The sequence below is a fragment of the Xyrauchen texanus genome, chromosome 14, assembly GCF_025860055.1.
Source record: "Xyrauchen texanus isolate HMW12.3.18 chromosome 14, RBS_HiC_50CHRs, whole genome shotgun sequence".
In the NCBI taxonomy this organism is placed as follows: Eukaryota; Metazoa; Chordata; class Actinopteri; order Cypriniformes; family Catostomidae; genus Xyrauchen; species Xyrauchen texanus.
Genome location: NC_068289.1, coordinates 38,900,634 through 38,922,490, shown reverse-complemented (window position 1 = coordinate 38,922,490; position 21,857 = coordinate 38,900,634). Strand labels below are relative to the sequence as shown.

General features: G+C 41.2%; 1 protein-coding gene across 1 annotated transcript; it reads left to right on the top strand.

Moving 5' to 3' along the window:
• Positions 1–1,716: 1,716 nt before the first annotated feature.
• Positions 1,717–21,203, top strand: mxra5b (matrix-remodelling associated 5b). Its single transcript, XM_052143117.1, has 7 exons — positions 1,717–1,916; positions 2,185–2,383; positions 5,281–5,410; positions 5,819–6,209; positions 6,990–10,994; positions 14,472–15,372; positions 17,048–21,203. Exons 2-7 carry the CDS (start codon positions 2,199–2,201, stop codon positions 18,951–18,953), a joined length of 7,518 nt encoding a protein of 2,505 aa, XP_051999077.1. The 5' UTR covers positions 1,717–1,916; positions 2,185–2,198; the 3' UTR covers positions 18,954–21,203.
• The last annotated feature ends 654 nt before the right edge of the window (positions 21,204–21,857 follow it).

Below are 21,857 nucleotides of genomic sequence, written 5' to 3'. Positions count from 1 at the left end.
GCCTTCATGACCATAGGTGAGGGTAGGAACAAAAATTGACCGGTAGATCGAGAGCTTTGCCTTCCGGCTCAGCTCTCTTTTCGTGACAACGGTGCGATAGAGCGAGTGCAATACCGCCCCCGCTGCCCCGATTCTCCGGCCAACCTCCCGCTCCATTGTCCCCTCACTCGTGAACAAGACCCCGAGGTACTTGAACTCCTTCACTTGGGGCAATACCTCCTTCCCTACCTGGAGAACACACTCCATCGGTTTCCTGCTGTGTGCCATGTTCATGTTTGTCTGAAAATCATCATTGTGTTTCTTATGCATTAATGCAATTAATTATAACATGGTAAAAATAATAATAATAATAATAATAATTTCATAAATGAATAAATGCAATTATTCAACATTTTCTGTAAAACTATGTTAGATAAAGTTGATCAGTTAACAAACAACATCTAATTAATTTCTCAAAGATGCAGCACAAAAACATTTAAATAAAATAAATAACTCATGATGCAGTGGAAATTTACCAAAATGTGTTTAATGGAGCAATTTGTGGAGCACTTGAGTCCCAAATGTCATGTGGCTTAAAAACGGCTGGTTAGTTTAAAGACTGCCCTTTTATATCATTATTAAAATGATGTATAAATGATCTATAATGCATTATATTTGAGCTTATTCTGAAAGAAGAAACGATGCAGGATAATACATTGTTACAGCTGCACCGTACCTTACAGGTTTAATCAAATACTGTAATAGATTAAGATGCATAATGAGTTGCATTGGCAAGAAATTGTCTGCTAAGGGCGTAAATGCACAAAACACAACACAAAGGGCTCCTGTATTAGTTAAATGCACAATTATGAATCGAAACACAGTTCTGTTGTTACGTAAAACATCCAATAAAAGCTGCCGTGCAATTCTGAATCCAAGATATTTGTAAGTCTTTCCTTCTCCTTGAATTATCAGCCAGACCAGGACCACCCCAAACCACTCCTGAACACGTCCTGGAAAATTCTGTTTTCTGAACTACTGAACAAACAATCGGCACTCTCATAAAGACTGAGTGAACACACATTTACAGCTGACGATCACCAAATCACTCATTATATTCACAGTTTGCACAGACACTAATGCTTCAGCTGTTTGAAACGAATAGTGACACATAGTGCATTATTCACAGGAATTATATTTATAGTAAAGAATGGTGTCGGATTGCAAAAGGTCAAGAAAGGTCATCAATAGGCACCGGGATTAAAATAGCCCTGTTGCTTTCAGAAGAGGTGTGACACAGGGATTCTGCGGTTAGGGAAACTTTTGACTACTTAAAATATTGAAAAATAAAACTGTTTTTTATATTGTCAGTGTTAAAATACAGGTGTGTTTTTCCTGGAGTAAGATCGGATCACGACCCTGATAATCCTTCAAGTGGATTGAGGTTTACTGTGTTTTGGTGAAAATCAAGCCTTGGGACAAAGTTAAAGAAACACCCATAAATATCTTGAAATGAATGCGTTCAAACTGTCATTGTGTTGCTCTTGTAGAGATGTCCTCCTCTTTTTCCCCAGTTGGCTCCTCCTCTACAGACTGAACTGAAGGTTGAGCTTCACAATCACTCTTTTACAGCTGAACTCTTGGAGCTCCAGAGTGTCCTGCACAAACACTTGGATGGGTCTAACTGGATCCTTATGGGATATTCTGCAGTTGTTTATTTATCAAATGAACCGTTGGAGGTTTTCCTCACTGAATCATCAGCCCGTTTTGTCTAGATTTATTTCTATTTTCTCTGTTGTTGCTATTCAAATCTAAAGAGTCATTTTTGATTAAGATGTTCAGACGTTCTAGAGGATTTAATGCCCACGGCTTATTACAATGTGCACTATTTTAAGAAAATGAAGGCTCAAGGTTCATCCGTGTGCAAGAACAGCAAGGTGAGTGTTTCTCTAGTGCTTTTAAATGAAAACTTGACATGAAATGAAACTGTTACAGCTTCAAACTCCTTATAAATTGGTCAAATGTAGGTTTAATTGTATAAATCATACACATTCAATGCATACAGTATTTTATTATTGATGTTGGCGGTTGGGGTCTTCAGCTGCATGCTGGCTTTATTTGGTTATTAATTAAAATTATTTTTCAAACTAAAATAGTAAATGATTTATAAAGGCTTGACCATATCTGAATATCTGTCTGTCTCAGTGATTCGTTCTGTCATGGGCATCATGGGCTCTTCACGCGTCGGGTTGATGCTGATGTTGCTCATCAGCGTTCCGGGCTCCACCGGCTCTTGTCCGCGGCCATGCGCCTGTTACGTGCCCGCCGAAGTTCACTGCACCTTCCGCTCGCTGACCAAGGTGCCCACGGGAATCTCCACACGAGTTCAGCGCATTAATCTTGGGTGAGTCAACTGCTATGACTGTGTAGCTTCATGGTTATTTACACGAACAATCTAAAGTCTGGACACGCCTTTGTTACCATCAACATTTTAGAAAAATATTAAAGTTACCTGCTGACTGCTTTTCCTTCACCATCTACACTCATCCATTAAAATATAATTATGTTCCTATTGTAACATACATAGCCAAAATGTATGTTTATCTACAAAACGAGTTTCAAGCATTTAATCCTTAAACTCAACGGACCCGCCGGTGGGTCCGCCAAAGGGGCCGCTATAGCGTGAGAAAAAGTTTACGCTTAAAACTTTAAAGTCTCCGTATAAATAAGTCGGGCATGTGAGGGATCATTTGAAAGCTTAGAATCTGAACTTTACAGCGATAACATCACTTCTGTGTTTGTGTTACTTAAAATAACAAAATAAGCCCTCAAATCATTCGCGTTGAAAATTAGCGCCCCCTAGAGGAAATGGGGTAGAAATATTTATTTGAAAATACAAGTTCTTCACATAGCACCTAAATGGACAAGTCATATATCAAATGAAAGCTCTCAATCTCAGGAACGTGACTGTATAGTTAAAACCACAGTTCAAAAGATCTGAAAAAGAATCACAATGTGAAATATGATTTTTGTAAGTCATCAAATACAAAAGTCTCTTTTATGCTCCAATAACTGCTGCTGTCAGCCCCAAATAGCCAAAAAAAAAACTTACAAATATTCTCTGTTCCCTAAGGTAAAAGCAGATATAAAGTTTTTTGTTTTTGTTTTTGTTGGCTATTTGGGGCTCACAGCAGCAGTTATTGGAGCATAAAAGGGACTTTACTTGTCTGTTAGATTGCTTGACTGAATAATCCAATGTTATACATCATTACAAAGAGGATCTCATCTTTCTAATGACCCCTAGATTGAGCTTGTAGTCCACTCAGAGGCCGAGATATGAAATGAAATAATGAGGGTGATGCTTGAACTGAACATTAGACTGAATGTCTATGGACGAGCACATCTGTGAGGGGTAAAATGTGTTAGAGCGCCCCCTACAGTTCACATCTGTGAGGGGTATAATGTGTTAGAGCGCCCCCTACAGTTCACATCTGTGAGGGGTATAATGTGTTAGAGCGCCCCGTACAGTTCACGTCTGTGAGGGGTATAATGTGTTAGAGCCCCCTACAGTTCACATCTGTGAGGGGTAAAATGTGTTAGAGCGCCCCTACAGTTCACATCTGTGAGGGGTATAATGTGTTAGAGCGCCCCTACAGTTCACATCTGTGAGGGGTAAAATGTGTTAGAGCGCCCGTACAGTTCACGTCTGTGAGGGGTATAATGTGTTAGAGCGCCCCTACAGTTCACATCTGTGAGGGGTAAAATGTGTTAGAGCGCCCCTACAGTTCACATCTGTGAGGGGTAAAATGTGTTAGAGCGCCCGTACAGTTCACGTCTGTGAGGGGTATAATGTGTTAGAGCGCCCCTACAGTTCACATCTGTGAGGGGTATAATGTGTTAGAGCGCCCCCTACAGTTCACATCTGTGAGGGGTAAAATGTGTTAGAGCGCCCCGTACAGTTCACATCTGTGAGGGGTATAATGTGTTAGAGCGCCCCCTACAGTTCACATCTGTGAGGGGTAAAATGTGTTAGAGCGCCCCGTACAGTTCACGACTGTGAGGGGGTAAAATGTGTTAGAGCGCCCCCTACAGTTCACATCTGTGAGGGGTAAAATGTGTTAGAGCGCCCCCTACAGTTCACATCTGTGAGGGGTATAATGTGTTAGAGCGCCCCTACAGTTCACATCTGTGAGGGGTAAAATGTGTTAGAGCGCCCCCTACAGTTCACATCTGTGAGGGGTAAAATGTGTTATAGCGCCCCCTACAGTTCACATCTGTGAGGGGTAAAATGTGTTAGAGCGCCCCTACAGTTCACATCTGTGAGGGGTAAAATGTGTTATAGCGCCCCTACAGTTCACGTCTGTGAGGGGTAAAATGTGTTAGAGCCCCCCTACAGTTCACATCTGTGAGGGGTAAAATGTGTTAGAGCGCCCCCTACAGTTCACATCTGTGAGGGGTAAAATGTGTTAGAGTGCCCCTACAGTTCACATCTGTGAGGGGTAAAATGTGTTAGAGCGCCCCCTACAGTTCACATCTGTGAGGGGTATAATGTGTTAGAGCGCCCCCTACAGTTCACGTCTGTGAGGGGTAAAATGTGTTAGAGCGCCCCCTACAGTTCACATCTGTGAGGGGTAAAATGTGTTAGAGCACCCCCTACAGTTCACGTCTGTGAGGGGTAAAATGTGTTAGAGCGCCCCCTACAGTTCACGTCTGTGAGGGGTAAAATGTGTTAGAGCGCCCCCTACAGTTCACATCTGTGTATTGTGATTGAATGTGATAGAAAAAGAATTCTAGTGTTTTCTGCCCTCTAGTGGAATAAAATGTGACTTTTCAAAGTGAGATAAAGCGAACAAAACCAAAATTACATGTTTACAAAGTTACGACAATAAAACTGTTTATCATCAGAGTATAAACACATACAATATTATTTATGAATAATTTGAGTCTTTTTATTTTACTTGGGGTGTTTTCTGAAAAATGAGGGGAAAAATTGCAATTAGTCCACAGTATGAGTGAATGGGGAGCTTTTAAATTGAAGTGTGAAAAATTGCGAATGGCCCAAAAATGCACCAGAGTTTAAGGGGTTTAAGCATAAGGCTTTAGATAAAAAAAAAAAGGTGTTTAAGAGCATGAAAAAAACAATTCAGTCAAGTGTGAACTAAATTTTGACTTGTAGTGTACATTATACATTCATTATTCTACGTGTCTAAAAATGGAGGGTTTTTTGGGGTCACGTATTTTAAGAAACAAGTCTAAAAAAATGAAAATGTGGTTGTTAACGATGCGTTTCACCTTGAACAGGTTTAACACTATTAATCACATCACAGACGCCACCTTTGGTGGCCTGAGAAAACTGGAGCTGCTGATGATGCACGGCAACAATGTGCAGAAACTTCCAGAAAGTGCCTTTCAGGATCTGGTTTCCTTGCAGGTAAAATTACTGTCCTCTGAAGCAAAATATTTCAGTCATTATTTACTCACTCTCATGTTGTTCCAAACCTGTAAGACTTTGTCTTTACTCAAATGCAAAAGGGGCGGGGGTTATTTTGCAATAAAGACTAGTTGGCTGTACATTATCTGGCTTATTACACGGCTGCCTACCAAATAAATCAACTAATGGACATGCAATATTGGTTTGCATTGAAATTATGTTCTTATGTGAGATCAAAGAAATCACAGAGCCTCTAGAAACAACCTCATTTCACTTCCGGTTTACGTGGATGTTCAGATTGCTCATTATCCAGCTTATTACAAGACTCAATTGCCAAATAAATAAATACATGAAACAATGATTTGAGTTTAAATGAATGTATAGAAATACCTATTATTTTCCTTGCAGGTGTTAAAGATTAGCTATAATAAACTGCAAGTCATCACTGGGCACACTTTCTCTGGTTTGGCGAGTCTTATGAGGCTCCATCTGGACCACAATCGCATCGAGTTCATCCATCCTGACGCTTTCAGTGGTCTGACATCACTGCGACTGCTTCATCTAGAAGGAAACCACCTGCAGAAGCTCCATCCTGCTACATTCAGCACCTTCACCCTGATACAGCGGTTTCCCATGTCCACACTGAAGCACCTGCACCTGTCTGACAACCTCCTGAGCAATCTGCCCAGAGACATGCTGAAGAACATGCCTCAGCTGGAGAACATCTTCTTATATGGGAACCCCTGGAGCTGTGACTGTGCTATGAGCTGGATACAGGACTGGAGAACACATCATTCAGGTACATCACCAGACGTATACACTTCACATGAACAATCCCATTTTACTCTAGATATCAAATCTGGCTATATCAGTTCTAAAACATATATAACACATGTTAATACTTGGTATAAATATTTTATATTTAGAAATACAATTTCTAAAGCTTTTACAGCAATTACAAGCTTTTCCCCCATTCTCTGTTTGCTGTATTATAGAGACCTGCAGGACAACTGTATACATGATGTATATATATATATATTAAAATTGCATATTTATGGCAGTTTTTTGACCCAGACATTTTTATCCTCTAAGGACCTCTGAGTAACTTTTTTTTATTGACGCTCAAGGGTTAAAAACATGTTCCTGTTGTTTTAAAATAGCCAATAGCCTTTAGGTAACATCATAGGCGTGAACCATAATTGTCTACGTTGTGTTGTTAGGTGGTGCACAATTTTTCTTGATACTGAGTGCAAGATGTGTATATATGTGTATATCTGCTTAAAGTAAATTATTCTATTGTTAGTATTACACTAGCATATACAGTAGATGGCTAACAGACACAACAACTAACACCAAACAAGACACAAGTCTCCAATTTCGATTTCATGAGCTTTTTAAAAGTGCAAATTAGAGGTGGATGTGTTGGGGAACTACTTTGAATCTGTAGTATGCCAAGCTACAAGCTACACATTTAGTTACACGAGTTGCTCCCAGCACTGAAGATGATTGCGATGAACTTGTGAATGAAATACTGAAATCAGTCTTCTAAATTCTGGCATTTTTATTGATCTTTTCCCAGGTGTGATGAAATGTAAGAAGGACAGAACATTTCTCAATGGCCAGCTATGTCCACTATGCACCTCTCCTAAACACCTTAAAGGAAAATATATCTCTGATTTTAAAGACTTCATCTGCTCAGGACCAGCCATCAGGTCTTCAGGAATGGACATCTCACATGAGGAGAACATCAGTGAACTTCTGCCCATCGACAGAATCAAACCACCATTTGGAAATATCTCCCTAACTTTATCGGATGAGCATGGGACTAAAGCAGACCTCATCTGCCAAATACTGGAACCAAGAGAGTCCAGTAAAATCAGCTGGAATTACACCAAATCTCTGGAGATCGCTGCAAACATGAGTCTTTTCTTTGACTTGGAATGTCCTATTGATAGAGACAACTACGAAAGCTTGTGGAGGCTTCTTGCATACTACAGCGAAGTGCCTGTGCATCTACGAAGGGAAATCATGTTAACCAAAGAGCCGGAGGTGAGCTACAGATACAAGCAGGACATTGAAAAGGACGCCTTCTACTACACTGGAGTCCGAGCCAACGTTTTAGCCCAACCGTCTTGGCTCATGCAGTCCTTTATGAACATAAAGTTGAACAGGCCCTATTCCTCCTCTAAGAGTGTGAGGCTTATTCTTAACACTCATCTGTCAATCATCACAGACAGGGAAATCGTGAGACAGCAGAGGAGGTCTTGGGTCATGATCCAACAAAACAATAAAACCCAAACAACCTTCAGCTCTATTGTGGGGGGTGTAATTGAAATGGACTGCAATGTGCAAAGCTCTGGGAACGCGGCCATTCGGTGGATGTTGCCTGATGGTTCAGAGATTAAAGCTGCATTCAGAACACCTGACAATAGAGTATCTGTCTCTAGCACTGGCACGCTTCACTTTAAATTTGTTGACCACCGAGACTCTGGAGTTTATTACTGCATTGCAGAGGTTGTAGGAGATATTGATATTCTGCCTTTCCGTCTATCCATTGTGGAGTCGTCAACCCCACTCACAGGTGAAAGAGTTGGAAGCGCTTTGACTAGATTTGTTGGCGAGTCGGCTTCCTTGCCTTGTCTTACTGTAGCAGCACCAGATGCGGTGGTGAATTGGATATTCCCAGATGGCCATATAGTGAATGCAAAGGCAAACATTTCCAGGGCTGTAGTCTATGCCAATGGGACTCTCTTCATTCCTCATAGCCAACTCAACAACAATGGATATCACAAATGTGTTGCCATGAATCAGCATGGTGTGGATGTATTGGCAACTAAACTCACGGTCTTGCGAAGGAAACCAATCCAGCCACTAAAACGGTTTCCCATTGGACCACAATCTGCTGCAGGGGTGTCCACTAAGGTAAAAGCCTTTTTGGAGGAAATGGAAGAAGCTTCTGGAGATGATTCCAATACTCAAGACAGAATACTACCAAACAGAAGTTTCATTAACCAAAGGTGGGGTCCAAATGCAAGAAAAAGAGGACAGTCATTTGGCAACGTCCGCCGTAGACGTCCTTTTAGGAAAGGCATGCACGGAGAGCAAAACCAAAGAAGTGTTAATACAAAGCACAAAATAGACCCACAGAAATGGGCCGATATTTTGGCCAAAATTCGTGAGAAAACGGCCAACACACCACGCCGCACTGTGAATTCAGCGAAGCCAGGATCGATTGACAACACAGAGGGTTCATCTCCAGATGGCATAAATCCACAAGAGGAACCAAATACCTTCGGCACTCCACACGAAATGGGTCATCAAGCTTACAACACTCCAACGATTGCACCTCAGATTGAGCAACAAAACCATAACATCAACCAAACTGCTCCTTCAGAGTTAGACACTAGTTCAGACAACGTGACTTACACCAGATATCCCACAGCTGCTTCAGATTATGTGATCACAGAGATGAATGTTGCAGAAGGAAGGCATGTGGGCACCATAAGTCCACATGAGCAGACAGAAAATAACCGAGTAAACTTGGGGCCTGTCATCAAACTGGAGACAGAGAGTCCGGGTAATATCTCAAGAACAGGTGGTTTTGATGCTGGAAAACTTGTTGTGTTTACTACCAATTCAACTGGCAGCATTAAGCAAGAAGCTCCAACTGCCTCAACGCAATCAAGAGCTAAAGATCACTGGAACACTAGGAGGCGTATCGGAGGCAGACGGCGCATAGCATTAAGAAGGCCGATCTCAAAAATGACTACAAGAAGACCGTGGTCCACATCTACTGTAGCAGAAGTTCATTTTCAAACTGTATCTTTGACCACTGAACCTAAAACCCTAGCTGAAGACTCATCGGTTCATCCAACTACAAGAGCTTCTGTTCATGTATACCTCACAACTCCAACTGAAGGCAAATCGGTCCAAACAACTACTAGAGCTTCTGCTCAGGAATACCCCATAACTCCAGCTAAAACCACATTTGTCTATCCGACTACTAGATCTTTCCAGAGGATATTAACAGATGGAATGAATGAGGAAAATACCATCATCTTTTCTGATGGGAACATCCATTTAGTCAAGCCAATTGATCTCCTCGAAATTGAGGAGACAACTAGCTCTAGAGGTCCGTCTACATCTCACCCCATAAGCACTACATTGGCAACAGTGTCTGGAGTTTTGACTAAGGGATTACAAAATGAAGATACTACTCCTTTAGAGGATAAAGAGGATGAAGACAATGCATCTGCAGAAGAAATGGATGAGAACTTTGTTCCTGTATATAACAATCCAACAGATACACCTCCTGCTGAAAATGTCCCACTGACAACTTCTCGGCGGGACTTTACAAACATCCTTTCACCTGTGTTACTAACTGATGCAACAGAAATGAGCTTTACACTGAACCCAGATGATTCTCCATTGGATGTCTTCCATGTGCAGGAGTCACACTTTGAGGATGCTCTAAGACAGAATGATACGTTGGAATTTAGTAGTTCTAGGGAAAATGTTACTTCTAAAGAAGAATCTGTAGTCAATTCAGTGCCACCAGAACATTATTTAATTCTACAACCAAGTGAAAGCTTAAAAGAAGAAGGATTGGTTCAAAACCATATATCATTTTCCTCAACAACAAAGACAACTGTTGGGATTCAAACCAAATCTTTGGCCACACATTCACATCCAAATGAACGCTTTAAAGAAGAAGGATTGGTTCAACACCAAGCATCTATTCCCTCAACAACAGAGACACCTACAACATCCATCATCTCTGTTGGGATTCAAACAGGGTCTTTGGAAGCAAGTTCACAAACACCTTTTCTTGCTACTCACAATGACAACTTATATTCAAATTCATTTTCTAAGGGAGACCAAAGGGAACGGTTGGTTCCGAAGCATGAAACTTTGATTGTTCCTGCAACATTTACAGATACCTCAACCACAATTACATCTGCAGAAACAACAACCATAATTCCCAATACAACCCAACTCATTAAAATAACAACACTACCCACAGCAACCACTTTACTTTCTACAACCACCGCAACACCTGCTAGCCCGTTAACTTCCGGCCTTCCCTTACCGGACAACAAAATCCCAATTTACTCAAGAAATCCTGCAACAAACTACATAGATGCCAGACACAGTATTATAATACCCAGCACAAATAATAGGTATCCTTTCTATCACAGTAGAAATCCTTCTGTAGTTTTCAGGCCCAATATCAACAGAAAACCTCCCGAGATCACCTCATCTGTGGATTTAAGATCTGTCAACAACATCAAGTCAATAACAACACCGAAAATATTGACCACAACCAGCTCAACTCCCACGACTACCTCAAGAACCACTCAGCCAAACAACCATATTCAGATCCATGGGGAATCCATAAACAGACAGTCAAGCACAGTTCTTTTACCTCAACGACCCCAAACTCCAGCTGTCCTGCCAATGAGACCCAGAATTACTACTGCCAAACTCCACACCATCACTGTGAATGCTGGAACAGATGTGCTACTGCGGTGTGATTCAGTGGGGGAGCCCAAACCATTCCTGACCTGGACTAAAGTTTCCACAGGTGATTCACATATGACATGACAAGGAGTTACAGTACAGTAACAATATTAAAGCAACAAGCCATGAAAGTCCATTTGTATTAATAGACATGCAATGGCTAGTTCACCCCAAAATGAATGTCCTCATAATGCAAGTGAACAGGTGCTGTCAGTCCAAAAGTCATATTTAGGCAGCATAAAAGTAATCCACACGACTTCAGTTGATCAATTAATGTCTTCTTCTGTTTGTAAACAACAGCAGAATGAACAGCAATCAGAAAAAAAATTGTTTCTTACATCAACCTATCGGTTTGCTTCAGAAGAATTGAATTGATCGAGTCCTGTTAATTACTTTTATGCTGCCTAAATATGACTTTTGTACCATTAAATAGCGAGCAGCCCGATGGCACCCGTTTACATGCATTATATGCACAAATGGAGCTCAAATGTGCTTGTAAAAATCTTCACTTCGTTTCTGCTGAAGAAGGAAAGACACACACATCTGGGATGGTTTAAAGGTGAGTAAATCATGAGAGAATTTCCATTTTTGGGTGAACATTTCCTTTAATATAGAATTGTGTGCATTAATATAGAATGTGTTATGCAAGTTGTGTTTACATTAATTGTCGGCTTCAAATGTAGCTCATCCAATTAGAATTCAGGGTTCATTTTATAGTTACGCATTAACAAAAATTTGATATGATCTTCGTTAATGTCTGAGAAAGTTCAATTTTATTATTAAATAACATAATACAATGAAAATACAACTGAAAAAATGAAGACACCAATTGATTGTGACATGGGCCGTCAGTCGATTAAAAAGTTTAATCAAATTAATTACAGGGTTTGTCGATCAATGAATCGCATGTATAAATATTTAATATTAAATAATTATAATAAAAAAATATATATATAGTTAAAGGCCCTTTGTGCGATTCCGAGCCATGGCGACTTGATGGATGAACAATCTGTAGGATGATCGATCATGTGCCAGTTGGATAAGTTGGGCCATGGTCTTCTCCATTGTTGTCTTGATAGTGTCGAGCCATCGGGTTGCTGGTCTTCCTCGTCTTCTTGTTCCTTCGATGTGTCCCATTATAACGTCCTTCTCCAGTGAGTGATCTATTCGTACGATGTGTCCAAAGTAGGCAAGTCGTAGTTTGGTGATCGTTGCTTCGAGAGACATGCTCCAATATAGATTTGTTTGTCTGTCTGGCTGTCCATGGTATCGACATGATTCGTCTCCAGCACCACATATCGAAGGCGTTGATTATTTTCTGTTCTTGTTTCTTGACTGTACAGCTCTCGCTGCCATATGTTACAATGGGGAAGATGAGACTGTGAACGAGTCGTGTCTTTGTGGGCAAAGAAATGTCCTTCGATTGGAAAATTCTGTCCAATGATTTCATCGTTGATTTTCCCATGTCTATTCTTCGTTTCACTTCTTCGAGAGTATTTGCCTTCGTGTTGATCATTGACCAAGTAGGCTGAAGTCGTTGATAACCTCAATTTCATCTCCATCCAGGTCAAGGGTTCGTCGATCGTAATTTTCATTGGTCACCACCTTGGTCGTCTTGAAGTTCAGCAACAGTCCCATTTCCTGGCTCTCTCTTTTAACTGTCCGCAGTAGGTTCTTCATTCCTTCTTCAGTGCCCGCTATCAAGGTAGTGGTGTAGTGGTCTAAACCACATAACTGGTAAACTGGTAATCAGAAGGACGCTGGTTCGATCCCCACAGCCACCACCATTGTGTCCTTGAGTAAGAAACTCCAGGTTACTCCGGGGGGATTGTCCCTGTAATAAGTGCACTGTATAATACATTGGTAATCAGAAGGACGCTGGTTAGAGCCCCACAGTCACCATCATTGTGTCCTTGAGTAAGACACTTAACTCCAGGTTGCTCCGGGGGGATTGTCCCTGTAATAAGTGCTCTGTAAGTCGCTTTGGATAAAAGCGTCTGCCAAATGCATAAATGTAAATGTAGTGTTGCCCGCATACCGTAAATTGTTCACATTTCGGCCTCCAATCTTGATCCCTTGTTTGACCTCGTCCAGTCCGGCTTTTCTGAAGATTGTTTCAGCGTACAAGTTCAGCAAGAATGGTGACAGGATGCAGCCTTGTCTGATGCCTCGTTCCACTCTGAACCATTCGGTGTTTCCATGTGCCGTTCGGACGGTTGCTTCTTGTTGACCATATAGATTTCTGATGAGGCTAATCAGATGTTCTGGTACACTCATGTTCTTGAGTGTTTTCCATAGATTCTCAAGAACGATGCAGTCAAACGCCTTGTTGTGTATATATATATATATAAAAAATTATAATACAGAAAATTAAAATGCATTACATTATTTAGCATTAAAAAAGACAATACACTTAAGTGGCTTTATAATGCAATATATTGTTTATTTCCATATTATTGAACATAAGACTATCATTAGCATACATTTCACAGCAATCCATTTTGCCACTTAATTCATCAATCAGTCTGAGATTTATTATGAGGACTTTTTTGGACCATTTTTAGGTCACTGTGTCAAGTTAAACAAAGTTTGAAACTTAGAAAAACACGTCTTGACATCCCTGCGTTCGGATTTGCGCTCCATCGAGCTGTTTTTGTCTGTAAGTGTGGTTTGCTCTCGGTATGAGCTGCTCATTGCCTATACAATGAGTTTCGCTTACTGCCCCCTGGAGAAAACAGGTGGTACTTCAAGCGTGAATTGCTCATGGAAGGAATATTCCTTATTACGGTTCAGGGACATGACTAATTGCGATCATTTTTGTTAAACTTTATTTTTTACATAATTAATCACACTGAATTAACACATTAAATTGACAGGCCTAATTATGACTATTAGCCTTATTTGGACAGGACTAGTTTACCCTTAGGAGGGTACGGAAATGTGTGTGTCACAGACATACTGAGACGTATTGAATCCCGTATGAATCTGACAAGTCTGTGCTTTTCTCACACAACCTCTGTAAAAATTCCAGTGCCAGTAACCTACTGTTTTTCGGCTAATTTAAGGGTCCTCTGAAAAATCGAATCCCGTCCGAAAGCGAATGTTTGTGATTGTGGATATTACATTTTTACAGTGCTTCTCCTTGTGTGTTTTGACCTGCATGAGCTACCGTTAAGATCATACTTTGCCTTCTGCGCGCCTGTCAATTTGGATTCAATCTTTTTTTGCCATCTGAAAAATAATAAGAGCCAACAAGGAGAGCCAAATTGCAGAAACTGTTAAGACTGGCCGCTGTAATAAAACCAGCGTCAGGTAAGATAATCACCGACTTGCCAATTAATATGACAAAATTCTGGAATACCAGAAAAATTTACAAATAACAAACAAGAAAAACACGATGTTTAATTAATAAAAAGGTTATCGATGCAATGCTTTGAGCTTGTGAAAGGTTCTGGATTTTTGTGGAATAATGATGGCTTCTAATAAATAAAATAAATAAATAAAGCAGCTTCTCGTATTCTGTCATTGTTTTCCCGCACAGGAGCCATCCTATCAGCAAATACCAGAATCCAGCGGTTTGAGGTCCTGTCCAATGGGACATTTATCATCCACAACGTCCAGATTCAGGACCGCGGCCAGTATTTGTGCAGTGCCCGAAATCTATACGGCACTGATAAGATAATCGTGACCCTGGTGGTCTCTGCCCACATGCCCAGAATGACACTTCCACGTCATCAAGATATGACTGTTTATCTCGGAAACACTGCTCTTATGGAATGCCAGGCGCAGGGTCTCCCGCCCCCAAACATCAGCTGGGTGCTGCCCGACCGCTCAGTGGTGCGTTCTGTTAGCAGGACAGATCAGAGGGTTACGCTAATGGCGAATGGAGCTCTTCAAATCAAGCACATTAACTACCCGGACAGGGGCGTCTACAAATGCATAGCAAGCAATGTTGCTGGGACCGACATGCGGTCAGTGAGGCTCCAAATTCCAGCGTTGCCTCCCATGATTCAGGAACAGCGCTGGGAAAACTACACGGTCCATGATGGCGAGGCAGTGTACATCCACTGTACTGCTGAGGGCGCGCCGAGTCCAGCTATTCGATGGGTCACCATGAGTGGTGCACAAATTCGTCCCTCACAATTCGTCAATGGCAACGTGTACGTTTTCCCCAACGGGACACTGTATATACGCAATCCAAAAGAAAAGGATTCTGGGAATTATGAGTGTGTAGCTGTGAATTCGGTGGGAGTGTCTAGAAGAAATGTGAGTTTACAAGTGAAAAGAAATTCATCAACATCCAAAATCACATCCACCTCTACACAGAGTACAGATGTGAGCTACGGAGACCAGTTGAGTCTGAACTGCTCCGCCACTGGAAGCCCCAATCCCAGGATCATCTGGAGGACTCCATCTAAAAAACTGGTTGATGTACATTACAGGTATGAGAATTTCCATATGGCCACAGCTTCATTTAAAGTACCATGTACCATAAAGTACACTCCATAACCTTTCCATGCATTTGTTATTAATGGAGACAGAATTTTAAGAATAATTTTTGACCCATCATTGACAACACATGCAGGCAAGTTTTAGGAGTCGTTCCCACCGAATGCGTTTATTTTTCTATGTAAACATTCACTAGACAGACATCTTTGACCGTTGCGCAGAGCTGGTCAACCCTAATATAGGCATCTGCCTAGGGCGGCATCTCATTGGGGTGCTGATCTACAAAGCCAAACTCAGAATATTTTTAGTGTCCTATCATGTGCCTCCAGTTGTGCTGCTGTCACTCAAATAACAAGTACCTAGTGTCAATGTAGCATCCGTAAACTCAAGAGGGGGAAGTAAAGGTCTCAACCTTTGCATTGGTTGGTGAGGCTGACAGGTGCCGCGAGGCGTGATCAAACAACACGACAGTTCATCAAAAATGTACACATTAAATGCTAATAAAATAGAATCTATCACTACATTTGCACAACAACTACATTTTGATATAAGATAGACCTGACAGACATTAGTGAAATTCTAAAATAGAGTGGGGGTGTTCGGATGACACATATGAGTAAATAATCATACGTTACTTAACATTTACACCCACATACATTACATATATAATGCTTAAACAGTATAGCAGGAGTGTAAACGAGCGTTATTGATATATTCATATAAGTGGACAGACATTGTTTTTTTAACCCTTGTGCGACCTTCAGGACATTTTTTCCTTTTTTTGTATGTTCAATCATTTTGGCTGTTAATGCCAACGGTATACATTTTGAGTATTTTTGGGGGAATTTTGATATTTCAACCTCAGTTCCTATAATACATCTATAACACACTGTGAACACAAAATAGTTACACTCAGGACCTTCAGGACACAAATGTTCGCATTGAAACCCATTAAAACTGCAATATTTGATCCCAGTGCCATGAATTCTGTGATATTATGCTTTCATTCTGGAGTCCTGACTTCAAAATGCCATTTTTCTCATGTTTATCCTGTGGAGCAAATACAAGCTTGTGTGTGTGTGTGTGTGTGTGTGTGTGTGTGTGTGTGTGTGTGTGTGTGTGTGTGTGTGTGTCTGTTTGTGTGTGTGTGTGTGTGTGTCTGTGTGTGTGTGTCTGTTTGTGTGAGCGTGTATTTATCACTTTGTGGGGACCAAATGTCCCCATAAGGATAGTAAAACCCGAAATGTTTGACCTTGTGGGGACATTTTGTCGGTCCCCATGAGGAAAACAGCTTATAAATCATACTAAATTATGTTTTTTGAAAATGTAAAAATGCAGAAAGTTTTCTGTGAGGGTTAGGTTTAGGGGTAGGGTTAGGTTTAGGGGATAGAATATAAAGTTTGTACAGTATAAAAACCATTATGTCTATGGAAAGTCCCCATAAAACATGGAAACACAACATGTGTGTGTGTGTGTGTGTGTCTGTTTGTGTGTGTGTGTGTGTGTGTGTGTGTGTGTGTGTGTGTGTGTGTGTGTGTGTGTGTGTGTGTGTGTGTGTCCATAGCACAATCAACTCTTTATCTCGAAGGAAATGTTGATTGGTCCTTTAACAAATAATATATTTTATAGACATCAGAATCAAACCTCTCGCTTCATCTCTCGTTTCAGCTTTGATCGTAGGATAAAAGTGCTCAGTAACGGCACCCTGACTATCAAATCAGTGACCGACAGGGATGAGGGCGACTATCTGTGTGTCACCAGAAACAAAATGGGAGACGTATACATTCTTCTTAAAGTCAACGTGATGATGAAAGTCGCCAAAATCGAGCACAAGCCACTAAGCAATCACAAGGTGTCATACGGAGGTGAGCTGAAGGTTGACTGCATCGCTTCTGGTCTTCCAAACCCAGAGATCTCGTGGAGTCTTCCAGACGGTACGATGGTCAACAACATCCTGCAGTCCAACAACAACTGGATCCGCACCAAGAGTTACGTTGTGTTTGACAACGGCACGCTGTATTTCAACGAGGTGGGAATGAAAGAGGAAGGTGACTACACGTGCTATGCCGAGAATCAGATTGGTAAGGATGAAATGAAAGTTCACATCAAGGTGGTGGCGGATGCGCCAGTAATTTGGAATAATACTTACGATGTCATCAAAGTTCCTCATGGGGAGACGGTCGTCCTCAATTGCAGTGCGAAAGGAGAACCTTCTCCTACCATAACATGGATGTCACCATCAAGTCACATCATATTGCCAGTATCGGACAAGTACAAAGTCACCAACGACGGGATGCTGCGTATCCAGAAGATCCAGAGGTTTGATGCAGGGAATTACACTTGCTCAGCTAGGAACGTTGCAGGAGTGAACCGGAAAGTCTTTCATGTAGAAGTCCTTGTGTCTGGACCTGTCATCAATGGATTGAAGAGTCACGGCACCATCAAAACCACAGCCTCGAAAGATGAGCGTGTACTTTTAGACTGCAAAGCCGAGGGAAACCCAGTTCCACAGATCACGTGGGTACTTCTGGACAATGTTGTCCTGCCTGCGCCATACTACGGCTCAAGAATCACAGTTCATCGCAATGGTACGCTGGAGATCCGTGCTGTACGGAAAAGCGATTCTGCTGTGTTTCTCTGCATTGCACGCAATGATGGAGGAGAAGCAGAACTCCAGGTTCAACTTGATGTGATTGAAGATATTGAGAAACCACGGCTGAGAAGTTTGCCTAAGGAAACCGTCCCATTGACTGATGGAATACCAGTGAGCTTAAACTGTTCTATTGATGGAAAACCCAAACCAGAGATCACCTGGATTCTCCCCAATGGAACGTCACTCCTCAGTGGAACCAGTATTTTCCGCTTCCATCATCGGCTTGATGGGACTTTACTCATTAGAGAACCTTCCGTTTCAGAGGCGGGCCGGTATCGTTGCATAGGGCATAACAGTGCTGGTTACGTCGAAAGGACTGTGATGTTGGAGTCGAGCAGAAAACCTGACATAATCAACAAGTACAGCTCACTAGTTAGAATCATAAGCGCTGAGAATTTGCAGCTAAACTGTTTGTCAAATGGAAATCCATTGCCCAAACTGACATGGACTTTGCCGAATGGAGTCGTCCTAATCAGACCAATGCACACAGGACGCTACGCTGTTCTCAGTAACGGTACGTTGACTGTTCAAAGGGTGTCCGTCTATGACAGGGGAATATACCTCTGCCAGACTACTAACGAACATGGATCTTCAAGTCTGACAGTTCCTGTCATCGTAATAGCGTATCCTCCTCGCATCACCAGCGGACCTGCGGCGGTTACCTACGCCAGACCAGGTGTGGCGGTTCAGTTAAACTGTCTCTCTCTCGCCACGCCGAAGGCTGAGGTGGTTTGGGAAATGCCGGATGGACTGCAGTTCAAGCTTGGTGCCCAGCCTCGTCTCTATGGCAACAAGTATCTCCACCCACAAGGCTCATTAATTATTCAGAACCCGTCAAGCAGAGACAATGGCTTCTATAAGTGCACGGCCAAAAATGTGGTGGGTAGCGACAGCAAAGGAACATATGTGTATGTGTTTTAATGTAAAGTGATTCATTTTGCAGACGCACCCGAAGAACTGTGATTAGTTATTGCAGACGATACTGTGTATACATAGAAAAGAGGTCTTATATATAGTATATGTTTATTTAACATTTTCTACTGGCTTTCTTGTAAATAAAGTATGAAGTTTAATACATTTTAAATGAAGCAACTCTGGAGTGAGAAGTGTTTTGAAGAGCAGATACATGCGAAATCTGCGACTGCAGAAAGCAACGCATATGTTCACACAATTGGAACCGAATGGCCGGATCTTTCACCCCTTGCATTTTTGGTTATCATTTTGGCTAATTGATTTTTATTACACGTATCGCTGCAGTTTCGAAGTGAAATGTCCACTGTGTGGCGCTAAAATCGAGTTAAATGTTCACCCAAACAGATGAGATTGCATGGATTCACATGCTCTTCAGGACTCGTACCCCGTTCAGTAGCGGTTTTAACCACCACGTAATTGTGTGGGGCCCCGGACATTAGGGGGCCCACGCCCTGGTAGGAAAGCTCCACAAAAACAGCTTGAGAGGTGACATGCTGTTCTGGGTACGCCCATGAATACGCTGTTGTCTGCGGTCTCTGAGCGTATTTCCCTCTTGAAAGAAGAATAACACATAACCCACATAGGTTGTAAATCACCGTTATTTTACTTGATTAGCCTGATAACATTGTGCTAACAGTAAGGTAATTCAACGACTATCATATAAGTCATATCATGCAAGTTATAACTACTTACAGAAACATCTGGACTCGTGTATAACAGAACATCTCCTTATGGTTCAACACACTTCTACAAAACATCGCAGAATTTCAATGACAACAATCAGCGCGCCCTCATCGACTTTCATTCATCTCTAGCTTGTTTTATTCATGTTCTGTAATGTGGAAAACCGGTTCGATGGACCGATCAGACGTCTGCATATTTTCACTTTCTTGGTGCAAGAGGAATAATGACACGTTTACCTTTTTAAATGAATATCAAATGCTAAATTAATCTTTACCGGGAATATACTTTAACGTCTGTTGTTGTTTATGCTTGAGGACTTGCTATTGGCTGTTGTTATTGCATAATTAATGAGGTACATCTGTGCATGATTTGGGGATGTTATTAATTAACATTTAAAAGTTATTTGGGTTATAGTTCTGTTTTAAGTTCTGTTTAATGTTAATTATGCCGTGTTACATTATGACGGGGGTTTATTTTTTAGTTACCGTGGGTGAGATTAGTGTTCGTCTAGGTTTGTGTGATCTTGTTTCCACTAAAGAGGCGTTAGCATGAATAAATGTGTCTGTAGCTTTGAATCAATTATCTGTTTGTTCATAAAAATGGTTCACAACTTCAAAGTGTTTGAGACTCCTCACGCTGGTGACATCATCAGATTTGGCTAATCTGAAACATGCTCTATTTCTGAAACATTGTGATTTTGTAGAGTTTCAAAGCGCGTACTGCGAGTGTTCGTTACTCGTTTAAATGATCTGAAACCTGGCTTATTGATTGCATGAGCAAGAAATCAGTTTGATCTTTGTTGTTTATCAAGAACAGGAAAGCAATGTATTCATTTCTTTCCAGTCATTTCCCATGCTTTACTACTTTTAATGCGTGCGCCAGAAGTGCTCATATTTTTAAGTCAGCTGAAGTTTATTTGAGGTTTACCCCATTTACCACGTTTAAATCCATTCCTTACAATTGCACAGATTTTCTCCATAAACAGAGCAGACAATGAAAAAAAAAAACATCTACAGATTCTGTCTGGGCCTGCTGATGGGAACAAATGACGAATTCTGTGTGTCCTTCGGGAAAACAAAAAAATCCATACTAATACAGTTAACTCATAATTGGTACACAATAAATGACTGTCCCAAAACTCACAACCTCAAGTGCCCTTGTCTACACAAGCAACGCCCTAACTGAAATGGACCCTCATAAGTATCACAGTGAAACCTTATTTTGTACTGCAAGTGTGCATCACGTACATAATGCATTATATAACTTTCAAACATGCATGTAATGTTGTACGATTTGAAATGGCCTTTGCATCTGATCACATCTGATGCCAAAACACTTCTAGATTGAGGGTCTTAGCTACTGTTTAACTGATAAGTGTTTGGCTTACATGAAAATCAGCTTAATTGATTAACTGTTTATGTCTGTATATCATCTCTCACAATTCTTAACATTTATTTTCATCATTTTCTCTTGAAATCGTAATTACATAATTGAATAAACATTGTATTATTTATGAACACATCAAAGTTGAAGTGTTTGGCTTCATTTATAATACTGTAAGTTTTTCCTCAATACTTCTCAAGCAACAAGTGTAAAACCTCTGAAGTACTAAATACTCACGAATACCTAATAGAGCGCAACTGTGCCCGCCCACTTTTTCACCCGTCTGGGTTCCAGAAATCAGTTCTAGCGGGAAGACTAGCAGCTGTATATCATCGCACCATCAGCTAGCCAATCCCATGTAAGATGTTGCTTTAAATGTCTGCTCACAATCACGTTGCTGTTTCAGTGTGCTAACACGGCAACCCCCTCCACCCCACCACCACCTGTTGAGCCCCGTCCTGTACGGGGGTACGCTCCTCGCCCCTGCCTCCTATCTCCGGCAGGATCCGAGTACAACTTCTTCGTACCACCAGACGGGGCTTACGCCAAAGAGAGACATTACATTTCTGTTTTATATTCATAAAATATACGTCATCTTAAATTTCACTCAAGTCTGCAAGTCTTCCTGACAGAAGTATTTTCCTCATTCATTTCTTCTATAGACTTCTAATAAAATCCTTCATAAATGAGTTGTGAGTTCATGAACCAAACAAACCAGCTCCGAGGTGAATCACGGCATCACTAACTTTGTTTTGAGGCAAAAAAGTGTTTGAATATCGGACATAA

Excerpts from the sequence above, each read along its gene's own strand:
- mxra5b (XM_052143117.1), top strand. The coding sequence starts at position 2,199 with ATGGGCATCATGGGCTCTTCACGCGTCGGGTTGATGCTGATGTTGCTC. Across the intron at positions 2,384-5,280 it reads GTTCAGCGCATTAATCTTGG|GTTTAACACTATTAATCACA; the intron begins GTGAGTCAACTG and ends CACCTTGAACAG. Across the intron at positions 6,210-6,989 it reads CTGGAGAACACATCATTCAG|GTGTGATGAAATGTAAGAAG; the intron begins GTACATCACCAG and ends ATCTTTTCCCAG.